Here is an 18,070-nt window from a genome sequence, read left to right as displayed (position 1 = left end):
CTCATAAATATGCATAAATAAATTACCGTCGATTTTCGCATCCGAAACAAAACGAGGAGAGCATCAATCAAACGGTCGATAAAATAAAAAATGTATATTTGCCATAATCAATCAACGAGTATAAATTGACAATCCGAGGAGGAGTCTATATATGCCAAGAGGTCAGACGCGACGTCAGTCCCTCCTCTCTCCCCCTCTCACCTCTGAATTTCCACGGACCCTCCGCTAATTGGCCCTGACAGTCGGCTGACTGTCCTTGCAACCCATTTGTGCCACCCACCATCGGTCTCCGGGGAATCTGCATTCAATTAACGCCGGAAACGCGCTCCAGAAGGGAAAAGGAAAGAGTCCCCGATAAGGACACGGTTTTCCTGCTGGCAACAAGCGGAATGCTGCCAGGAGATGTAATAAATGTTCAACATTCTCGGCTTGTTTTAATTAATACAATTAAATGTGGAGTGTGAATAATTGAAATTTCACGACGAGATGAAGGAGAGAATCCCATAAAAATATTACGCATCAAGCCAGCTTACTTGTGCGTGTAAATGTAAACAAATTGCAATGAAGATCTTTGTTTGGATCAGCAGATTTAGGGATTTAGCTTTTGTTGTTTATACAGTTGTGAAATCGGGGAATCAAGGCTATTCTTATTTAGAATTTAAAGTGTTTGAATTCCCAAAAGCACTTGGAAAATATTTGTTTTGAAAATCTGAAGAAAACAATTGAGATCAGCTTATAAATAAGCAAGGACCTATATTGATAAATAAACAGAGTCAGAGTTTTGTTTTTGCAAAATATTTTACTTAGGACAATTTGAATTATTTCATCAGTTGACTTGAGTAATAGTTTCCCTTTAAATTGACCCAAATATTTAGAGTTTATTCACTTCTTCGAGGAGTTGAGTTCAAATAAATAAAATTGCACTTCTCGATCGCTGCAGTTATAAGTTTGAAAACTGCATTCAGGAACTTTCTAATTCCCTAAGTGCTCTTTCCCGGCCATTTCGAATGTTTTGCAAGAGATTCCAAAGAAGCTTAAACAAAGTTGTAAACGCTGGCAAGTCGGGGCACTTCAACTAACTAGAACAACCCGCAACAAGGGCGGCCAACACGAACTTACCCCGAACTGGAGAAGGCCGCCTTTGTTGCCAGGTGAAAAGTGGGAGTGGAAGTGGATTTGGTGGGGCTTTGTGGGCGTGGCCGAGACACTAATTGCCGCCCTCCACTGCGGACCCAGTGCAGCCAGTTCCGGTGATTAAGAATGTAAACCGAAACCAGGCAGTCAGCAAGCCAGGCCAACCTCCGTTGATACGTGACACGAACTCCTGCAGTCCACCTGTTGCGCCCTATGTACTGGCTGTATATATTTAGAGGAAACCCTGCTGATTAAGTATCCCAACTGCTGCAGTAATATTTCATCACGAAATCCTGCTTAGTGTTTTTCAATTAAAAGTTGTAAATTTGAAATGAGACGGCAGCCGCACCTGAGCCTGAATAGAAACAGGAACAGGGGCAGGACCTGCTCCTGCTTCTGCTGCTGCTTCGGTGATGGAAATTAATAAACACAATGAAATTTTAAGCGGGGCCAGGCCCAACTGACCTGGAAGGCAACGAACCCCGGACTCTAAGGTCAACATGCTCCCAAAGTTCCTGGACAGGTCGGAGAGAATCTATTATGCACGGGGGTTTTGTTTGCAAGTGCAAGCGCATTATGCAAAAGTTGTTCCCTTGTATTATTTCCGTGCCTTTTCCGTGCCACACTCGTTGTATTCGTATTTTCCACAGCCATTTTACCCCGTTTTGTAGGGGTCGCTCCTCCACTTTTTTCGGGGCGGCATGTAAGGGCTCTTGACGGCGGCTCATGTGGAATAACTGGGTCGTGAGCTCCGCCAAGGAAGCCAAGTTTGCAGCGTGAAAAATGCAATCAATTTTATTATGCTGCTGCTGCCCTTGCCCCGCCGTGCAGTTTCCCGTGCCGCACAATTGGGCAAATCAGGCAGAAAGCCAGGATACACGGCACCCAGGGCCAGCTCCAGAGCCTCCGCCATATGTATATGCTGCCATATATGTAGATCCGAGTCGCGATAGCTGGCGGAACGATGGAGACCCCGAGCAGGTTTCCTGTTTAACACGTGAACGGACGAAAGGACGAAGGCAGGCGGAGTGCACCGTGCATCGGAACGGATGCGAGCCCAATGGGGCTTTGAACACCATTATCCTGAAGCGGGCCAATTGGATGCCAAGCAAACAAGGACCAAGGATGCATCTTAGCCCGGAGCTTAAGCTGCAGGAAATTTAAGTTAAGTCTAGTTGCACTAAGTTAGAGGGTTAAGTGATGGAAACAAACGACTAGAAAGGCGAAGAGACCTAACATATATGGGAGATGAGAGTTATTATAAAGCAGACTTATAGTATGGGATAAAGCAGAAACAATGGGAATAGACTTATTAGAAACGAAAGTAGAAAAATATCATCATATATTATAACACCTTTAACGAATCAAGTATAAAATTAAGATGCACCCAAAGAAGGTATTCAAAATAATACTTAAAATAAATTGAGTGTGAATATTGTTCAATGACTTTACTCAATTAAAGTTAAACAAGACACTTCATTATGAATTAAATTATCTTAACTTGATCTTTTTGCCACAAAAACCCTCAATCAATGGTTTAATTTTCAATATAAAACTAAGCCCATTTACCTCGATAAAATAAAAGACAAAACTGATGGATACTTTATGGATTATAATCAATTTTAGTTATAAATAAATTGTATAAACTTGTTTGGGCTCCCCAAACTCTTGAAAGAATAAATATTTTATTATTATTTATACGGTTCATAATTCGAATTCAAGTTCATTCAAATCGGAAATCAAAAACCCAAATGGCGCCGACTAAACTGGTTTTTGATTTGAACTTTACAAAAGCCGATCAATAGGGTCTGAGAGGTATACATATGTGATCACAAAGGCGATCAATGGAACTCGAGAATGCCTCTTTAATATTCACATTAATTGCTGTGGACGTCGCACAACTCTCTAGTTCAATCCACATTCAATTTGATCCCAATTAACTATCGCTTTGTTAACTGTTACGTCGACATGAAGGCCTTATCGATGACTCCCACGATTGCACGCAAAGCCCTCGACAACAACGACACCCAGCAGTACAAACAATAAAGTACAACAGAACGCATTATCAAAACAATAAACAATTGATGGCGTTTTACTTGCGATAACAACAACCACAGAAGAGGGCTTCGGCCGCCGCCATCTCCAAAAGGAATAAAAATCAATAAAGCACACAGAACGCAATTGCACGAAAGCAAAAGCAAAAGCATAAACGCTTAACAGGAGAGGCAACCGAAGCACAAACATCAAGAAAATGCTTGCAAATAAATAAAAATTGCTTTATTTATTAAGCATTAAACAATAAATGGGATTATTTTTATCATTGCCGCATAGATGTTTAGTGGCACAGAATGGGGCAGAATCGAGTCGATGGTGTGGAGAAACAATAAGGAATGGCAACCCACCACCTCATCCTCTTCCTCCTTGGAGTGCGAGAATAATAACGAATTCAAACACAGAAGGCGGAGGAGCTACCAAGATAAATAAATGCAAATCATTTTTTTCCCCTCCTGTTTCTTATTGTTCCATCTAGATGCTCCATTTAGTACCCAGTGTTTGGTAGGAATACTATAAACATAAGCAGGGTAACTCCACGCTCCATACTCTACCGGAACAGAGTGTCTCTCCGGAACAGAGTGTTTAGCTCTGTTGGGTTTTGGGCACGATTGAAAAGGGCATTATGGAGGAAAGTGCTTGATGGTCGGATGGCAAAGGAGGTTGGCCAAAAGCAAAACAAGTGCCCGAGTTCTGGGGTGGACAGAACACCTAAGTGTAGGCAATCCAACTCATTTAAATGGAACGTTACGGTTGCTCTGCTCTTGTATATATCCGTTCTTATTTTTTGCCACTCCCAGGCCGACGTTGTTTTGTGTTTCATCCCGCATTTGATTTCAGCAAATTTGTAACTGCCACTTTGCATTACTACCTTTTTTTGTTGCCTTGCCTCGGACCGGAGTCCTATTCGAATTCCGATTCCGACCTTTGTGTGACCATCGAACGAGTGTTTGCTGGCGAAAGGTAGCTAAAGTTTTGCAAGTGACAAATAGATTTAAATTTGAAAATACTTTTCAGTTGCCGTTGCTTTGTTTCTGCAAAGTGCGAGTGGAAGTTTGTGTTATGCAAAGCTCTATTGACAGCGGTCGTAAATCTTTGTAAAAGTGCCCGAAACCCATGTCAGAGAGGATAACACTGGGGGGCGGAGGTCGGGTTTTTCGTCCTAGGAGGTTGGGCGTGAAAATGTGTGTAGGTACATGGAAAATCAGTTTTCAAGTTGCCTCGATTTCAGAAGGGGTTAACCCCTAACCCCTAACCCCTAACTAACCCTTTCAAGAAAGGTTATGGATGAGTGAATTTATCGCCTAATGGAAAAGTAAGCCCAAAAGAAAGTCGCCTTGGAAAGGGGGCAGGGGGAATCTATCGCAAGTCAGATAACTATAAATAGTCAAGTGGCTCTTCGAAGTTTGCTGATTATTCGGCGCGATGCCGTAATCGATATGCACGGGACAGCAGATGTTAAAAATATGAATTATTTTGGTTATCTGGCGGAGTGACTTGCTCGCTTGCTCGCTAAGCAAAACAAAACAAGTATTTATAGATACAATATCTATCAGATAAACGTGGGTACTTATAGCTGAATTATTCTCAATGCCCAAGCATTTTTCCTTGGAAATAATTCGGTGCCCGAGCGCCAGCTATAGCTCCTTTGCCTATTTTATTGGAATTCTATTCTGGAAGTGATCTCATTTCGGTTGCCATTAAAATCTGTTTACATTGCCCGGGAATGGGCGGCATTAAACACTATTCTGCTAGCCATCATTCGTGGGACTCGTGTTGCGTTATTTCCAGGGAAAACGTGGAATCGACGGGGTAATTACGAGGGCACAAATGTTCACAGCTCGAAGTTGGATTGCATTTACAAATTAGCATTCTAATGAGCGCTGTGAGGAGTTCTGATGCATGCTGCATGGCAATTATGGCGCCGCGTTCTTCTTCTAAGTTACTTCTGTTTTTCATTTTTATTTCCACAACTACACTTGTGCCACACAATTCACTGGAAAAAAGAGCCAAACTGGAGTCAGCAGAACTTGGCCTTTGCGTGTTTGCTTTGGCCAATTGAAATTGGGGCGGTCGTAGGGGGTTTCATGAATGGGAGACATCTGGGCCTGATCTAGTTGCACTTCCCAGTGCAACCGGTCACCCCCTTTTCCGCTTCCTAACCACGCTCATGGTGTCAGCTTCGGATTCAGCTCCAGCTCCGAGAAGTTTTCGGTTCGCGGGACTCTCGACTTTCTGGGGGGGAAAATGAAACCGAAAACCGGTTACTGTGCGTTGAAAAATTCTCGACTTTTGTTTCACATACACAAAACGGAGTTTATCTTTTGGCCCTGTCCTGTCCACTCCTCTCCTCTGCTCTGCTCTGCTCTGGCTTTTGTTTTGTTGTTTATCAAAATTCTTTGAAATGCACTCGCACACACACACCACAACCAAGTCCACGTCCACGTCCCTCCCCTGTCCCGATCTGGCACACAAAATTAAATTTTTTCCTTTGGTTTCTTTTTAATTTTTATATGCTCTTTGGCTGATTCTGTGGCATTTTCTTCCTGCTCTTTTTTACTTGCACGCTCCACTGAACCCCGAACCAAGGAGTGCCCTTCCCTAACTTGTTGTTTTTGTTTTGAATGCCCTTTACCTTTAAGGGTATATTGATTCTTGTATAAACTGAGCTCTTAAGATTAGTAACTTAACTCTGACTCAAGTAGGTTGGAGCTCTACGATCTTTCTATGATGTAAATAAGCATAATCTGATAATACATCTTAAATTATTAAAATATTTATCAGATTTTATATCAAGGAATTAGACTTCCTTACCAAGGAGTCTTCCTAAGATCTTTATAATAATTTCTTAGCAATAGAGCAATTTTAATAGAACTTCCACTTTTCACCTGTCTCTTTTAAGGAAAAGTCCCCGGACTCTTACTAATGGATATTGCCTAGTCAGTAAACTGAAAATCAGCAGCATTCTTACTTATTTCCCTGCTGCCGTTGGCTAGTAGTTTCGGTTTGTTTAGGAGCCGGGTCGGTGCTTTTAAACGCAGCTCGGCGAAGAGTCCCAGTGCCAGTAACAGCACCAGTAGGAGTTGGAGTTTGAGTTTCAGTTTGAGTTTGAGTTGTTGGGAACCGAGCTGAGCTGAGCCGAGCTGAACATGCATGTAAAAATGCAACGTAACTTGGCCAGGGGACAGTGGCGATGGAGTGGTTGAAGTGTATGGAGTGGAGTGGTCGTACTGGTGGTGGGGGTCAGGGAAGGACAGGAACTGGGTCCAGACCATGTGCTGTGCGGTTGATGACTTGCGCCGAGCCCAAAGAGACTGACTGGCAGTCCGACTTTGACTTTGGCACTGGTTAGACTGGCTGGCTGGGAATTTCGGGAGCAGGGGAGCAGGGAGCAGGGGAGCAAAGAGCCGGGAGTAGGGTCTTCTGCGGTCTCTGTTGATTCGGTATTCGGTCTGGATTGGCTTTTGACTCTGGGACAGAGTTGGCTGGCGGTTTCCTGTGATGTTTTGGTTACTTCATAGCCTGTTGCAAAATTAGTGTGATCAGAGCCATCAGATAACTCATGTCGAGCGGGTAGAGGACATGCTTTGACAAAGTCATTTCAACTCTTAATGGGATTTCCGAAATAATTGAGAGGGAATAGGGTATGATCTATTATTTTTAATACAGTTAAGGCCTTTCATATATATTTGATAGAATCAAAGCTAATAAATTAAAGGACAGGTAATAAAAACTGTTTGATTGAACTTGCGGTTCAGAGGTCCAAAGATCAGCTTAGGTTCTTGATCACAGCTTCAGTATACTCCGAACACTTGGCTTTGCCACCCAGGTCCACGGTGCGGATGTTGTCCTCACTGATGGTCTTCAGTATCGCCTTCTCTATTTTGTCCGCCTGTTCGTGCAGCCCGATGTAGTGCAGCATCATCACGGAGGAGAGCAGCAGGGCCGTGGGATTGGCAATGTCTTTGCCGGCGATATCCGGAGCGGTGCCGTGCACCGACTCGAAGATGGCGCCAGACTCGCCCACATTACCGGATGGCGTCAGTCCCAGTCCACCGATCAGTCCGGCGCACGTGTCCGAGATGATGTCTCCGTACAGGTTGGGCAGCACCAGCATATCATACTGCTTGGGATCGATGACAAGTTTGAGGCACAAGGTGGTCATATTGATCTCCTCGTACACTATGCCCGCCTCGTCCAGCTTGCTCTTGTACTTGGCGGCCATTTCGTGAACGCATCGCAGGAAGAGGCCATCGGACATCCGCATCACATGCTTCTCGGCCACCACGGTCACCTTCTTGCGCTTCATGGCCAGTGCGTACTGGAAGGCATACTCTGCCACACGGAGCGAGGCCTGGCGGGTGATCAGCTTGATGCTCTGCACCACCCCATTGACCAGGGTGTGCTCGATGCCCGAGTACTCGCCCTCGGTGTTCTCCCGAATGGTGATAATGTCCACGTCTCCGTAGACCGTTTCTGCGCCGGGCAGCGAGCGGCAGGGTCGGACGTTGGCGTACAGGTTGAACAGTTGGCGCAACGTGAGGTTCAGGGAGCGAAAACCAGTGCCCACCGGGGTCATCAGGGGACCTTTCAGACCGACCTTGGTTCGGTTCATACTCTCGATCACCTCCTCTGGCACCGTCGTCTGACCATCTTTATTGATCACCGGCGTAACGTCGACGGGCTCGAAGATCAACGGCGCCCCTGCCGCTTCAAGAATCTTGATGACAGCCATCGAGATCTCCGGACCAATGCCATCGCCTGGCATCAGAGTAATGATGCGTTTGTTATCAGCACCCTGTCCACCGGTGGATTTGTCCCCTGCTCCGCCTTTCCCAGGATTCTTGCCACCAGCCTTTGTAGGGGGCGTGGTTCCTGCTGGTGGCTTACCAGGAGAAGGCCCTTTCGGGGGAGGCGTCTTTCCAGTTGGTGGCTTACCAGGAGGAGGTCCTTTCGGGGGAGGCGTCTTTCCTGTTGGTGGCTTACTAGGAGCAGGCTGCTTGGGAGGAGTCGTTTTCCCTGCTGCTGGCTTCCCAGGAGAAGGTCCTTTTGGAGGTGGCGTTTTCCCTGCTGGTTGCTTACCAGGAGGAGGTCCTTTCGGAGGAGACCCTTGCGAAGGAGACTTATCTCCTGTTGGTGGTTTACTCGGAGCAGTTCCAGTTGTCGGTTTAGTAGGAGGCGCTGGTGGCTGCTTAGACGGAGCTTTGTTGGTCGGTATTTGTGTGGCACTAGAGGGCTTGTTTGGGCTTTTAGCCGATTTTGAGGGTGATGTAGGTCCTGCAGGTGGCATGGGTCCTGTAGGTTGATTAGTAACTCCGCCAGACCTTGAAGGTGGCTTAGGTTCTGTTGGAGGTTTTGTTGGTCCAGCAGGTGGCATGGGTCCTGTAGGTGGCTGATTAGTAACTCCGCCAGTCCTTGAAGGTGGCTTAGGTTCTGTTGGAGGTTTTGTTGGTCCAGCAGGTGGCATGGGTCCTGTAGGTGGCTGATTAGTAACTCCGCCAGTCCTTGAAGGTGGCTTAGGTTCTGTTGGCGGTTTTGTTGGTCCTGCAGGTGGACTGGGTCCTGTGGGTTGATTAGTAATTCCGCCAGACCTTGAAGGTGGCTTAGGATCTGTTGGAGGTTTTGTTGGTCCTGCAGGTGGCATGGGTCCTGTAGGTGGCTGATTAGTAACTCCACCAGACCTAGATGGTGGCTTAGGTTCTGTTGGAGGTTTTGTTGGTCCTGCAGGTGGATTGGGTCCTGTGGGTTGATTAGTAATTCCGCCAGACCTTGAAGGTGGCTTAGGTTCTGTTGGCGGTTTTGTTGGTCCTGCAGGTGGCATGGGTCCTGTAGGTGGCTGATTAGTAACTCCGCCAGTCCTTGAAGGTGGCTTAGGTTCTGTTGGCGGTTTTGTTGGTCCTGCAGGTGGATTGGGTCCTGTGGGTTGATTAGTAATTCCGCCAGACCTTGAAGGTGGCTTAGGATCTGTTGGAGGTTTTGTTGGTCCTGCAGGTGGCATGGGTCCTGTAGGTGGCTGATTAGTTACACTACCAGACCTTGAAGGTGGCTTAGGTTCTGTTGGCGGTTTGGTTGGTACTACATTAGGGGGTTTCTCTCCTGAAGACTTATCACCTGGGGACTTGCCTCCAGAGGATTTATCTCCAATGGTTTTGCTTTCTTCTGGTGGATTCGACTTTTTTCCCATTATATCCTCCGATATCTTGTCATCATCTTGCCCCATGTCTGAACTTCCGATAGCCCCCACAATGTTTTCTTTGCCGTTTGAATGTTCTTTTTTCAACCTTTTCATAATTCTCCGCCACTCATCCTCTCCATCTATGGAGGAATCATCCGAGGCTATTGGAGTTCCTGGATCCACAGAAGGAACTGGAGTCGATGGCTGAGATTTATCCTGAGCTTCTTTTTTCGTGATTTCAACTAATCCTATTTGAGAATTGTCTGTACGTGATCCTATGGGAAACCGTATACCCTTTCCCACACGACATTCCACCTGCGTATACGCATCAGGTGGATCACCTAAATTTCCATCATTTGTTGAGCTTCCAAAGTTTCTTAAAGTGAATAATCCTTGTCGTAGATTCATAGAATACGCATCCTTCTTTCTGAGAACAAAGTGATGATGCTTTCGGAAGGGATTTCCTGAAGAATCCGAATAAAGACAGCGCCGGATTTTGGAAGTTGGCTGACTGGACGAGATCTCCCGATCCTTGCCATGCCGCCAGGTGTTGCAGAGCGGCCTTGTGGCCTCTTCCACCAAACAAAGGATCTTCCGATTACCAGGACATACGGTGGCATTGAACAGTTTGCCGGACATTGTTGATGTGAATTTTGAGAAAGTGGCTGCCGGAAAAATGCTGAAAATAGGAAACTATGCCAAATCTTAACGATAGATTTTGGTGACATATGGATCGTAGGCATATTCAAGCATTCTAGTTTTACTTTTTACGATTTGAACTACAAATCCTATAACCTATGCATTTCCCATTCCATTCCTTTTAAATCAAATTTAAAAAATTCATTTGGAGATGACGGAAGCAAACACTTGGCCAAAACGCCTCGAGTTCCAGTTCCAATTTGCATAGCTTTTAGGCGCCGTTTGCCTTTGCCATTGCTTTTGTATTTGGCGCCTCCAACTTTGGCGACTGGCACGAAGACGAAGAAGTGAAACTTTCTGGCCAAAAACAAGCACGCGACAACCCTTTCGATTCCGACTTTTCCAACAGAGGAGGAAAACTCAAAGGAAGGGAAACTGGAGGCGAGGCTAGGACTCGTCGTCTCTGATTCGGTTTCGTTTCGTTTTGTTTATTCCTATTTGGGTTAAGCTAATTAAATTACTTTTTCGCCTGCAATTTCATTTTCAAAATTTGTTTGCTTTGAAGGTCGGCTTTCCTTTAATTGAAAAAGTTTCGCCTGGGCGCCTCTCGTTCTGGGAGATCTCTCTGTTTTGAACTTGCAAATGATTTAATATGAAAATTTCCGTCATGTATTTAATTAGACGAGAGTGCTCACTCTGGGTTCGGTTTGAGTTTGAGTTTGAAATGAAATTAGCTGCGAAAGGCAATCAAATTATGCACAGAACCCACAGTACCCAGCCCTCATTTTAATGGACACACCTGCCGACATAACATATATGTATATATATGTGACCGATCCGCCCCTGCCGTCACACCGACGGACCACGCCCCCGCCGCACCGTTGTCATTCGGCATAATCATATTTCAACGGATTAGCATAATTTTAACCGAAAAGAAAAAATATTAATAACGAAAAGTGAATGGCGGCTGACGGTGGCATCGAGTTGCAGACAAAAGTGGAAGAGTGGAAGAGCGTAGTCTCCCCTCGCCCCAATGTCGCGTTTTTATTAAATTTTCCTACTGTTCTAGCGAAACCGAGCTCAGGCTCAGGCTCAGCTCGGCTCACATTTATAATTCAGAGGCGCATTTATATTCATATTTGGTGGATTTCTATGTAGGGGGGAATTTTTTTCGCTGCCTTTTTGAGTAGCCTTTGTTTTTGGCCTTTAGTTAGTCGCTGGCGTTGGCGTTGAGTCGCGCATTTAATCATAAATGATTGATGATCTCGCGGTGGGGTTAACTCATCTAAAACAAACACGGATTCGGTTGCCGAAATTATAATTCGCCACGGGTCGCATCGCCAAGCTGTCTACTATAGTCGACTTCAAATGCGAGGGCGTTATCTTCTCCAACTTACCGCTACAGATACAGATACAGATACCCGATATCTATATACCAATAATACTGCTGTTTGTCCAGCAAAATGCAAACATTTGTGCAGATAACAGTTCATATTTACTCTCACATTCAGCTCGGAATACGCACCTGCAAATGGAGAAGAGCAAATAGATTTAGGAAATTAGTCAATCATCGGGGAGTGCAAATTTGAGTGTTAAAACTAATAGTCACATACTAAAAATTCAAACTAAAGTGTGATAATTTTATGTAATTTGCACGAGGCCTTGGTTGGAGGGGGCTTTTATAATGAATAAAATATATTAAGGATCAGTCTTAGGTTAGTTCTTTTACTTTTACTTTAGTTTAAAACCTTGTTTAAGTTAAATGTAACTTTTAAGAGTAAGTAGATAAGCGGTACAGATATCCAGAAAATGTTGTACTTCCTCCTCAAATGTTCATTAGATTTTAATTCTAGTTTCCTGCTTAGAAGTCTCTCCAGAAACAGTCTCTAAAGGCTCCGTAGATGCTCCTCTTATATCTCATAAATTTCTTTAGAAATCTCTAATCTTATTTGTAATCAAATTTACCAACTTTATTAAATGTATTGCAATTTAATTTATTTATTTAAAACCCCAAACAAGTTAGTAAAGCTTCCTAAGACCTTCATTTCAAACTCATTTCTCCTTTTAATAATTCAATATATCCCACTCTTCTGGCTCATATTTAACACTTTTGTTATTGTTTGCATTTACTTCTACTTTTGTTTATACTTTGGCTTATTGTGCAAAAAAATAAAAAATAAATAAATAAAAAATGCCAAGAACCTAACCAAGAACTCAAGAAACTGTGGCCAAAGTCAATAAACCGTATAAATGTACAACAACAAATGGAAACAGGAATAAAGAGCCGAGCAAATAGGCGAACAAAACAAAAAATAAAGGGAGCGCAGCGAATAAAGCCAAAATACTCAAAGAAAAAGCCAGGCTTAGGTAAAGCTCTAACATGAAAAAAAAAGAAAACAACCTAAAAAATCACAAGAACAAATCAAGTCATTTTGGGTTCAAACAAAACCAAAAATCATTCACACATATGCCTCTGCGTGTGTTTATATTTTTATTGGGGATTTTGTTGCTGTTTGCGGCTGCGATAACAAGACAAGAAGACCGCCAACGCCATATTAGCCTGGCTTTCAAGGCACTTAGGTCCCAAAGAAGAATAAAAAAGAGTGCCGAAAGACAGAAAATCAACTAAGGCAATTTGCTAGCCTTTTTGGCTCAGTGGAGGAGGGCTTTTCATTCCTTTCATTCCTGCGTCTGTCCCTGCTTTTGACCAGTCCCATGTTCGACTTTTGTTGTTGCTCGTCATAAAGTGATTTATGGGCTTTAGGTGCAAATAATTGATTTATGCGCCGCTTCGGACATTGCGCAATGTAAATACGAGATACGGATGGCAGGCGAGCTCAGATGGGGATGGGGATCGTTGGATGGATAGATCTTAACAGAAGGCTGCCAAAATAGTATGCCAAAGTAACAAAAAAGGTGGCAAGAGTGTTTACCAACAGATACTTATCCCATTACACGCACTATGAGCCAAAGGTAACGCCACTCGGAGCGGAAATGCCAACTAGTCGGCCATGTATCTGTATCTGTATCTGTATCTGCCTCGGTATCGGTATCTAAATCTGCGTTCTATTCCGATGCTGTGCACACTTCACTAGGCATTAACCTTTACCTTTCCCGTGAACATAACAATCCAAAATATACAGACACGCCACGCGGCACAAAAGACATGGACAAACAATGAACCCGAGCAGCAGCAGCAGCAGCCCTAAAAAGTCGATGATGGAGACTCCACAGAGGGAGTATCTGAAAGATACAACCGTTCGCTATACGAGGGGTTAAGTGTCGGTGAGTAAGACGTCGGCGAATTCGGCTTTGACTTTGCTCCTTGTCCTGCTGCATCATGGTTGCATAAGCCACCAGGCATTGACCAAAGCAAATCGGTCAAAATGAGTGGAAAATTGTATCGCCAACCCCTCAAAGATACAAACGCACAGTGAGAAATAGGTCTCCTTAAGGACAACTCAATTTAACCCAATGGAAGATTTTCCAAATTCATAGTTATTACAAAAATCCCGTTTCATTTTCTTACTGTGCACCATGCCACGGATACAGATACAATTGCCGTCTGCAACCGCTTGCGTTTGTTTGTTTGTTTGATGAATTCACTTGTGAATGTTTAAAAATAGCTGCTGGCAGGTACAAAGCGTGAGATACAAACGTATCTACTACCTGTCTGGGCTGCTGTGCCTGGGCGAATTTCACACATTTTATGGCTCTCAGGGGCGCATCCAGCAGATACAAGGGGCCAGCGCTAAATACATATATAATTGAGCCGATTCCTGGCTAGCATTCGAGCCATATCTTATCGTCGTCTTATCGGAGAGACGATGCATACCAGCATTATCAACATTATCTGGCCCAGAACGAGTTCATGTCCAGGCGGAAGGGGCCAACAACGCGTTGACAACTTCCTCTGGACAAGCTGGAAATATGTTAACTTAATTGCGACCACTTTGGCTTAATTCTAATTAAAATGTGCGACCTTTGGTAAGTGAAACATACAACCCACCCAAAACAGGTTCTAAAGCGAGCTAAACTCGAGGCATGAATGAAAATGAGATATGGATACACCGAAAAAATTGTCACTACTGCCACTCCGCTGGTCAGGTTTATTATGGAGAAGGCCGTGTTCCTGGAAATCGCTTTGTTCCCTCAATGGAGCGGAAAACATACACACCTGAGAATGAATGGCAGTTAGAGACGACGATGAGATATTCCAGCGATTTAAATACGAGCAGCGGACAGGCAACATCTGTGTGGGTCCATGGATCTCTGAGAAATCCCAGATACATTCTCGTGCAAGAAAGCCAATCAATGACATCATTCCGCCTTCGAAACAACGAACAGAAATTAAACAGAACTCGAACAGAACCAAAAACTGAGAACCGAAAACTAAAGACTGAAGACCGAGCGGAGGCACACTCGAATTGCCTTTTGTATTGAGGTCAAATGTGTAAAAACACAAAATTAAAGCAAACATTAAGAAAGTAGATTTTTCTGTTTCACTGTCTGTTTTTTTTTTTTTTTGCTCTTCCAGTTGTGTGAAATCGATGGGCAGAATACGCTCCAGCACATAGGCGTCATTAATTTTAATTGAAACTAATTAGCGCATATATAAAAAACCTAAAATGGTTTTGGTTCTTTTATTATTCGCCCCTTTAAGTGTGTTGTAATATTAGCAATCGATTGGAATGTTGATGGACCCCTTTTAGACATAAAGCAGAATAGGGTTTTGTTTCAATTTATGGTAGCATAAAATGTTTCTCCAAGATTGATGATGGATACAGCTAGTGCGTAGGAAGCGGCTTTTTTATATCTAATCAATAATTAAGCTCGATTCTGTGATTAGATGTCTTTATTAGGGCCAATAACTGACGGATGTTGTTCTTGTCGAAAAGTATATTCCGAGATTTTCGACCTTTACTCTGATAGATGCCATTTTAACCTTAGTTTTAGTGTAATTTCAAGTCAAATATTGATTAAACCTTGAACAGTGATTCATCGACTCTTGGACTTTTTATACAGACTTCTGTGATAGCCATTCCCACGTTCCCACTTTTCCAAAGTATTAAACAAAGTCGTGCCGGAATGAATGGCGATTAACCCGACTAAATTCACTTTCCCACTGGGCGTGGAAGGGAAACTCATTTCTAGCCATTAAGCCACTGGACCAAACCTTCGTAAACTACTTAAAACGCACTCGTAATTAGTTTTTCGTCCAGCACCAAATCAATTAAGAATTTCGTCTGGCTTAGAGTTTAATTGATCGCCGTTGGTGCGGAGTTAGAGGTTGAGTGGACAGAAGGCAGTCGGCTGCAATTAAATTCAACTGAAAAGAACTCAAAACTTAATTGATGAGATAAGTTTGTGCGCTCGACTGGTTGGAGGTGGGAATCGATCTGAAAGGGTAGCTCAGGAACACAAACACGGAACGTCTCCGGCGTCCGAACTGCAACTGGAACAGAGATAAATTTTTAATTATCCAACAGATATGTCGAACAAAAGCGAAACACAATCAACATGTATCTCATGAATTAAACAAAACGAGAAACGGGTTCTTTTGGGCCTTTGGAATTTCGCTGACGAACTTTACGATCGGCTCGACATAAATGTTATAGATCGTTTTTGGTTCTGCTTGATGGCCTCAGCTACTTATTTGATGAATTTGCCTAGCCGACTTTATGTCTCTGCAGTTAAGCCTTAAGTGGAGTTCTATGGATCGGAATGGAACTTGAACTTTTAATTGGCAAATTCAAACGCCACCAGAGCTTTGAGCTCTGTCTTCCTGCAGGCACAGTTGAGGAGTGTTTGTGTGCACTTTTTCCCGGAGCTAATTAAAATTTTTTAGGGCCACCAGCTCCTTATGAAGACATAACCCAACGAATCAACTGAACCGCCCACGTCATATGAATCCGTTTTGAAAAAAGTTGTTTGGCAAGCAGTTTTCCCCGCTGCAAACGAGTCACGTTTGTAGTTGCCTTTGCCTTTGCCTTTGCCTTCTATATTTGCACTTTTCACTTATCTATGCGCGCAGATAGAGATACGCGGATACATGGGCTCATATCTCATAGTTTGCTCTAATTTCTGTTGCGAGTTGCTTAAATATTTAGTAACACGCCTGGGGCCCTCGAGCCCACCTTGCAGGTACGAAGAGATACAGATACTCCGCTCACAGATACAGATACAGATACAGTGCGATATGATTAGATACTGTAACTACGACTTCCTGTTCGCTGTCCGCTCGTTCGTTGGTCTTTTGTAACGCCAACATTAATGTTCATGTTAATGGCCGCGAAGTATGTTTTTTTTGCTCCTCCGCTCCGAATTTATTCTCCGCTCTTGCTTTTCACTTGGTCGAGAGCAACTCAATTAGCAGTCGGTCGGTGTGCGCAATTAAATTAAAATTTAATTTTATGTCGAGCGCCTCCAAAGGTACTACTCCTCCTCGTTGCAGAGGAGTCCCGTCGAACCCCGAACCGAGGCAGAAACATTTATCGTATGCATGACACCGACATGAGATTAGCATCACAAACAGCACATAAACGTAAAAGTAACACACACACGGCCAGAGCAAACAGAAAGAGATACAGATACAGATGGAAAGATGGGGCCGGAGATACAGATAGAGTGCGGATACAGATACAGATACTCCGGTACATTGCTACATTGGTACATCGGTACGGGGCATAAATAACTCGGAGGCGGAGGGCGCAAGTGGAACTATGTAAACAGTAAATAAATGCCGAAAACAAAGTTCGGCATACTTAGCAGGAGCAACGACCAGCACAGGAAGAAAAGTCTAATGCATTTGGTACAAGTATCATAAATATTAGATTTCGGAGTACAGGCCTAACCTATACATAGAAAAATAATGAGCCCATTAGCTGTATGAATTGATATTGATTATATACTTATGTTAGGTTAGATTGCTTATGAATTTCTCATGCTTTCTTTATATAAATTCGTAGTATTTTTCTTTAGGTGTACAGCCAAAGAGAGGTGCTGATCGGAGATACAAGTGCGGGCATTAGCCAAATTGAAATTCCTTGGGGCAAACGCTAATAACTTGCAAGTTCCAAGTTCCAATCGCCGTCAGCAGCTCAATTGGGCGGGCATTCAGGTGGAAGGAAGACTTGTGTGTGTGTTTCTTCACAGACACACACAGAGAGCGAGAATCGGGGAAAATGCACTTGTAACTTTCAGTTGGTTCTTCACACTTTGAGGCCATGCGGCAATGCGGGCGGCTCAGCAATGTATCTCATAGATGCCTCTCGCAGCCAACAGCCTACCTCTACTACCTACCTGCGTGTGTGGGAAAGAACGGCCAAGAACCAGCCGAGGAGAACCCAGAATAAGAACCGGCAAGAGGAAAAACAAGGTACAAGAAAGAGATAGAGAGAGACTCAAGACAGGTAAGCATTGTTATTGCACATGGCAAACTTGCAACATCATCGCCAGATACCAGATACACTCCGATTCGGAGCCGCATTTGTATGCCAGGCGGTGCCTGGATGTGTATCATGTAATTGTGCGTAAACGCGTAAATACCGAGTCAAGGTCGGTTAATCAATAATAATTATTTTTCACTCAATTACACGACTCTCCATCGATACATTCGCTCTTTTTCGGCTGTTTTGTGATCTTATCTTTTGTTTGGTTTTGACGTATTTTGTTTTCTGATTTCCCATTCCGTTTTCTGCTTTGCTTTTTCGGCTTTATACATATTTGTGACTCGGTTTGCCCGCACTCGAGTGTGAAATATGCATAAACAAAAATATGCCATCGCGTATCTGTATCTCATGGATATCGATATAAATACACGCAGCCTTCACACAGTTTGGAACTCGGAGATGCGTGCCACTTGATATGGCACCGCCGAGAAATCAGAATACCAAATGACGCCGCCACAGCCACAGCAGCAGTTACAGATACAATCTCCCCGTGCACAGATGTATCTTTGCATCTTTTGCGAGCTGTAATGAACCTGGCTGCGCCACTCTCTGTTTCTGCAAAACTTTATCCGCGTCCAAGTCGAAAACTTTTCGATTCGACGAGGCGTTGCTCAACGCG

The 18,070-nt window shown here is 43.8% G+C and overlaps 2 protein-coding genes across 3 annotated transcripts in view; both read right to left on the bottom strand.

Annotated features, from left to right (window-relative positions):
• Nucleotides 1–18,070, bottom strand: part of dally (division abnormally delayed protein) — a 67,566-nt gene that overhangs the window by 47,310 nt on the left and 2,186 nt on the right. The window lies entirely within an intron of this gene.
• Nucleotides 1–18,070, bottom strand: part of LOC110190429 (uncharacterized) — a 28,864-nt gene extending 10,794 nt beyond the window's left edge. Inside the window, exon 1 of the mRNA XM_086833657.1 lies at nucleotides 1–18,070. This exon is cut by the window's left edge and continues 10,794 nt beyond it. Within this exon, the coding sequence (XP_086689783.1) occupies nucleotides 6,956–10,000 (3,045 nt within the window). The 5' untranslated portion in view covers nucleotides 10,001–18,070 and the 3' untranslated portion in view covers nucleotides 1–6,955.

The sequence above is a fragment of the Drosophila serrata genome, unplaced genomic scaffold (genome assembly GCF_035046125.1).
Source record: "Drosophila serrata isolate PLE 108 unplaced genomic scaffold, ASM3504612v1 contig_272, whole genome shotgun sequence".
Taxonomy (NCBI): domain Eukaryota; kingdom Metazoa; phylum Arthropoda; class Insecta; order Diptera; family Drosophilidae; genus Drosophila; species Drosophila serrata.
The sequence above is the reverse complement of the archived record's forward strand: the minus strand, read 5'-3'. Positions and strand labels throughout refer to the sequence as shown.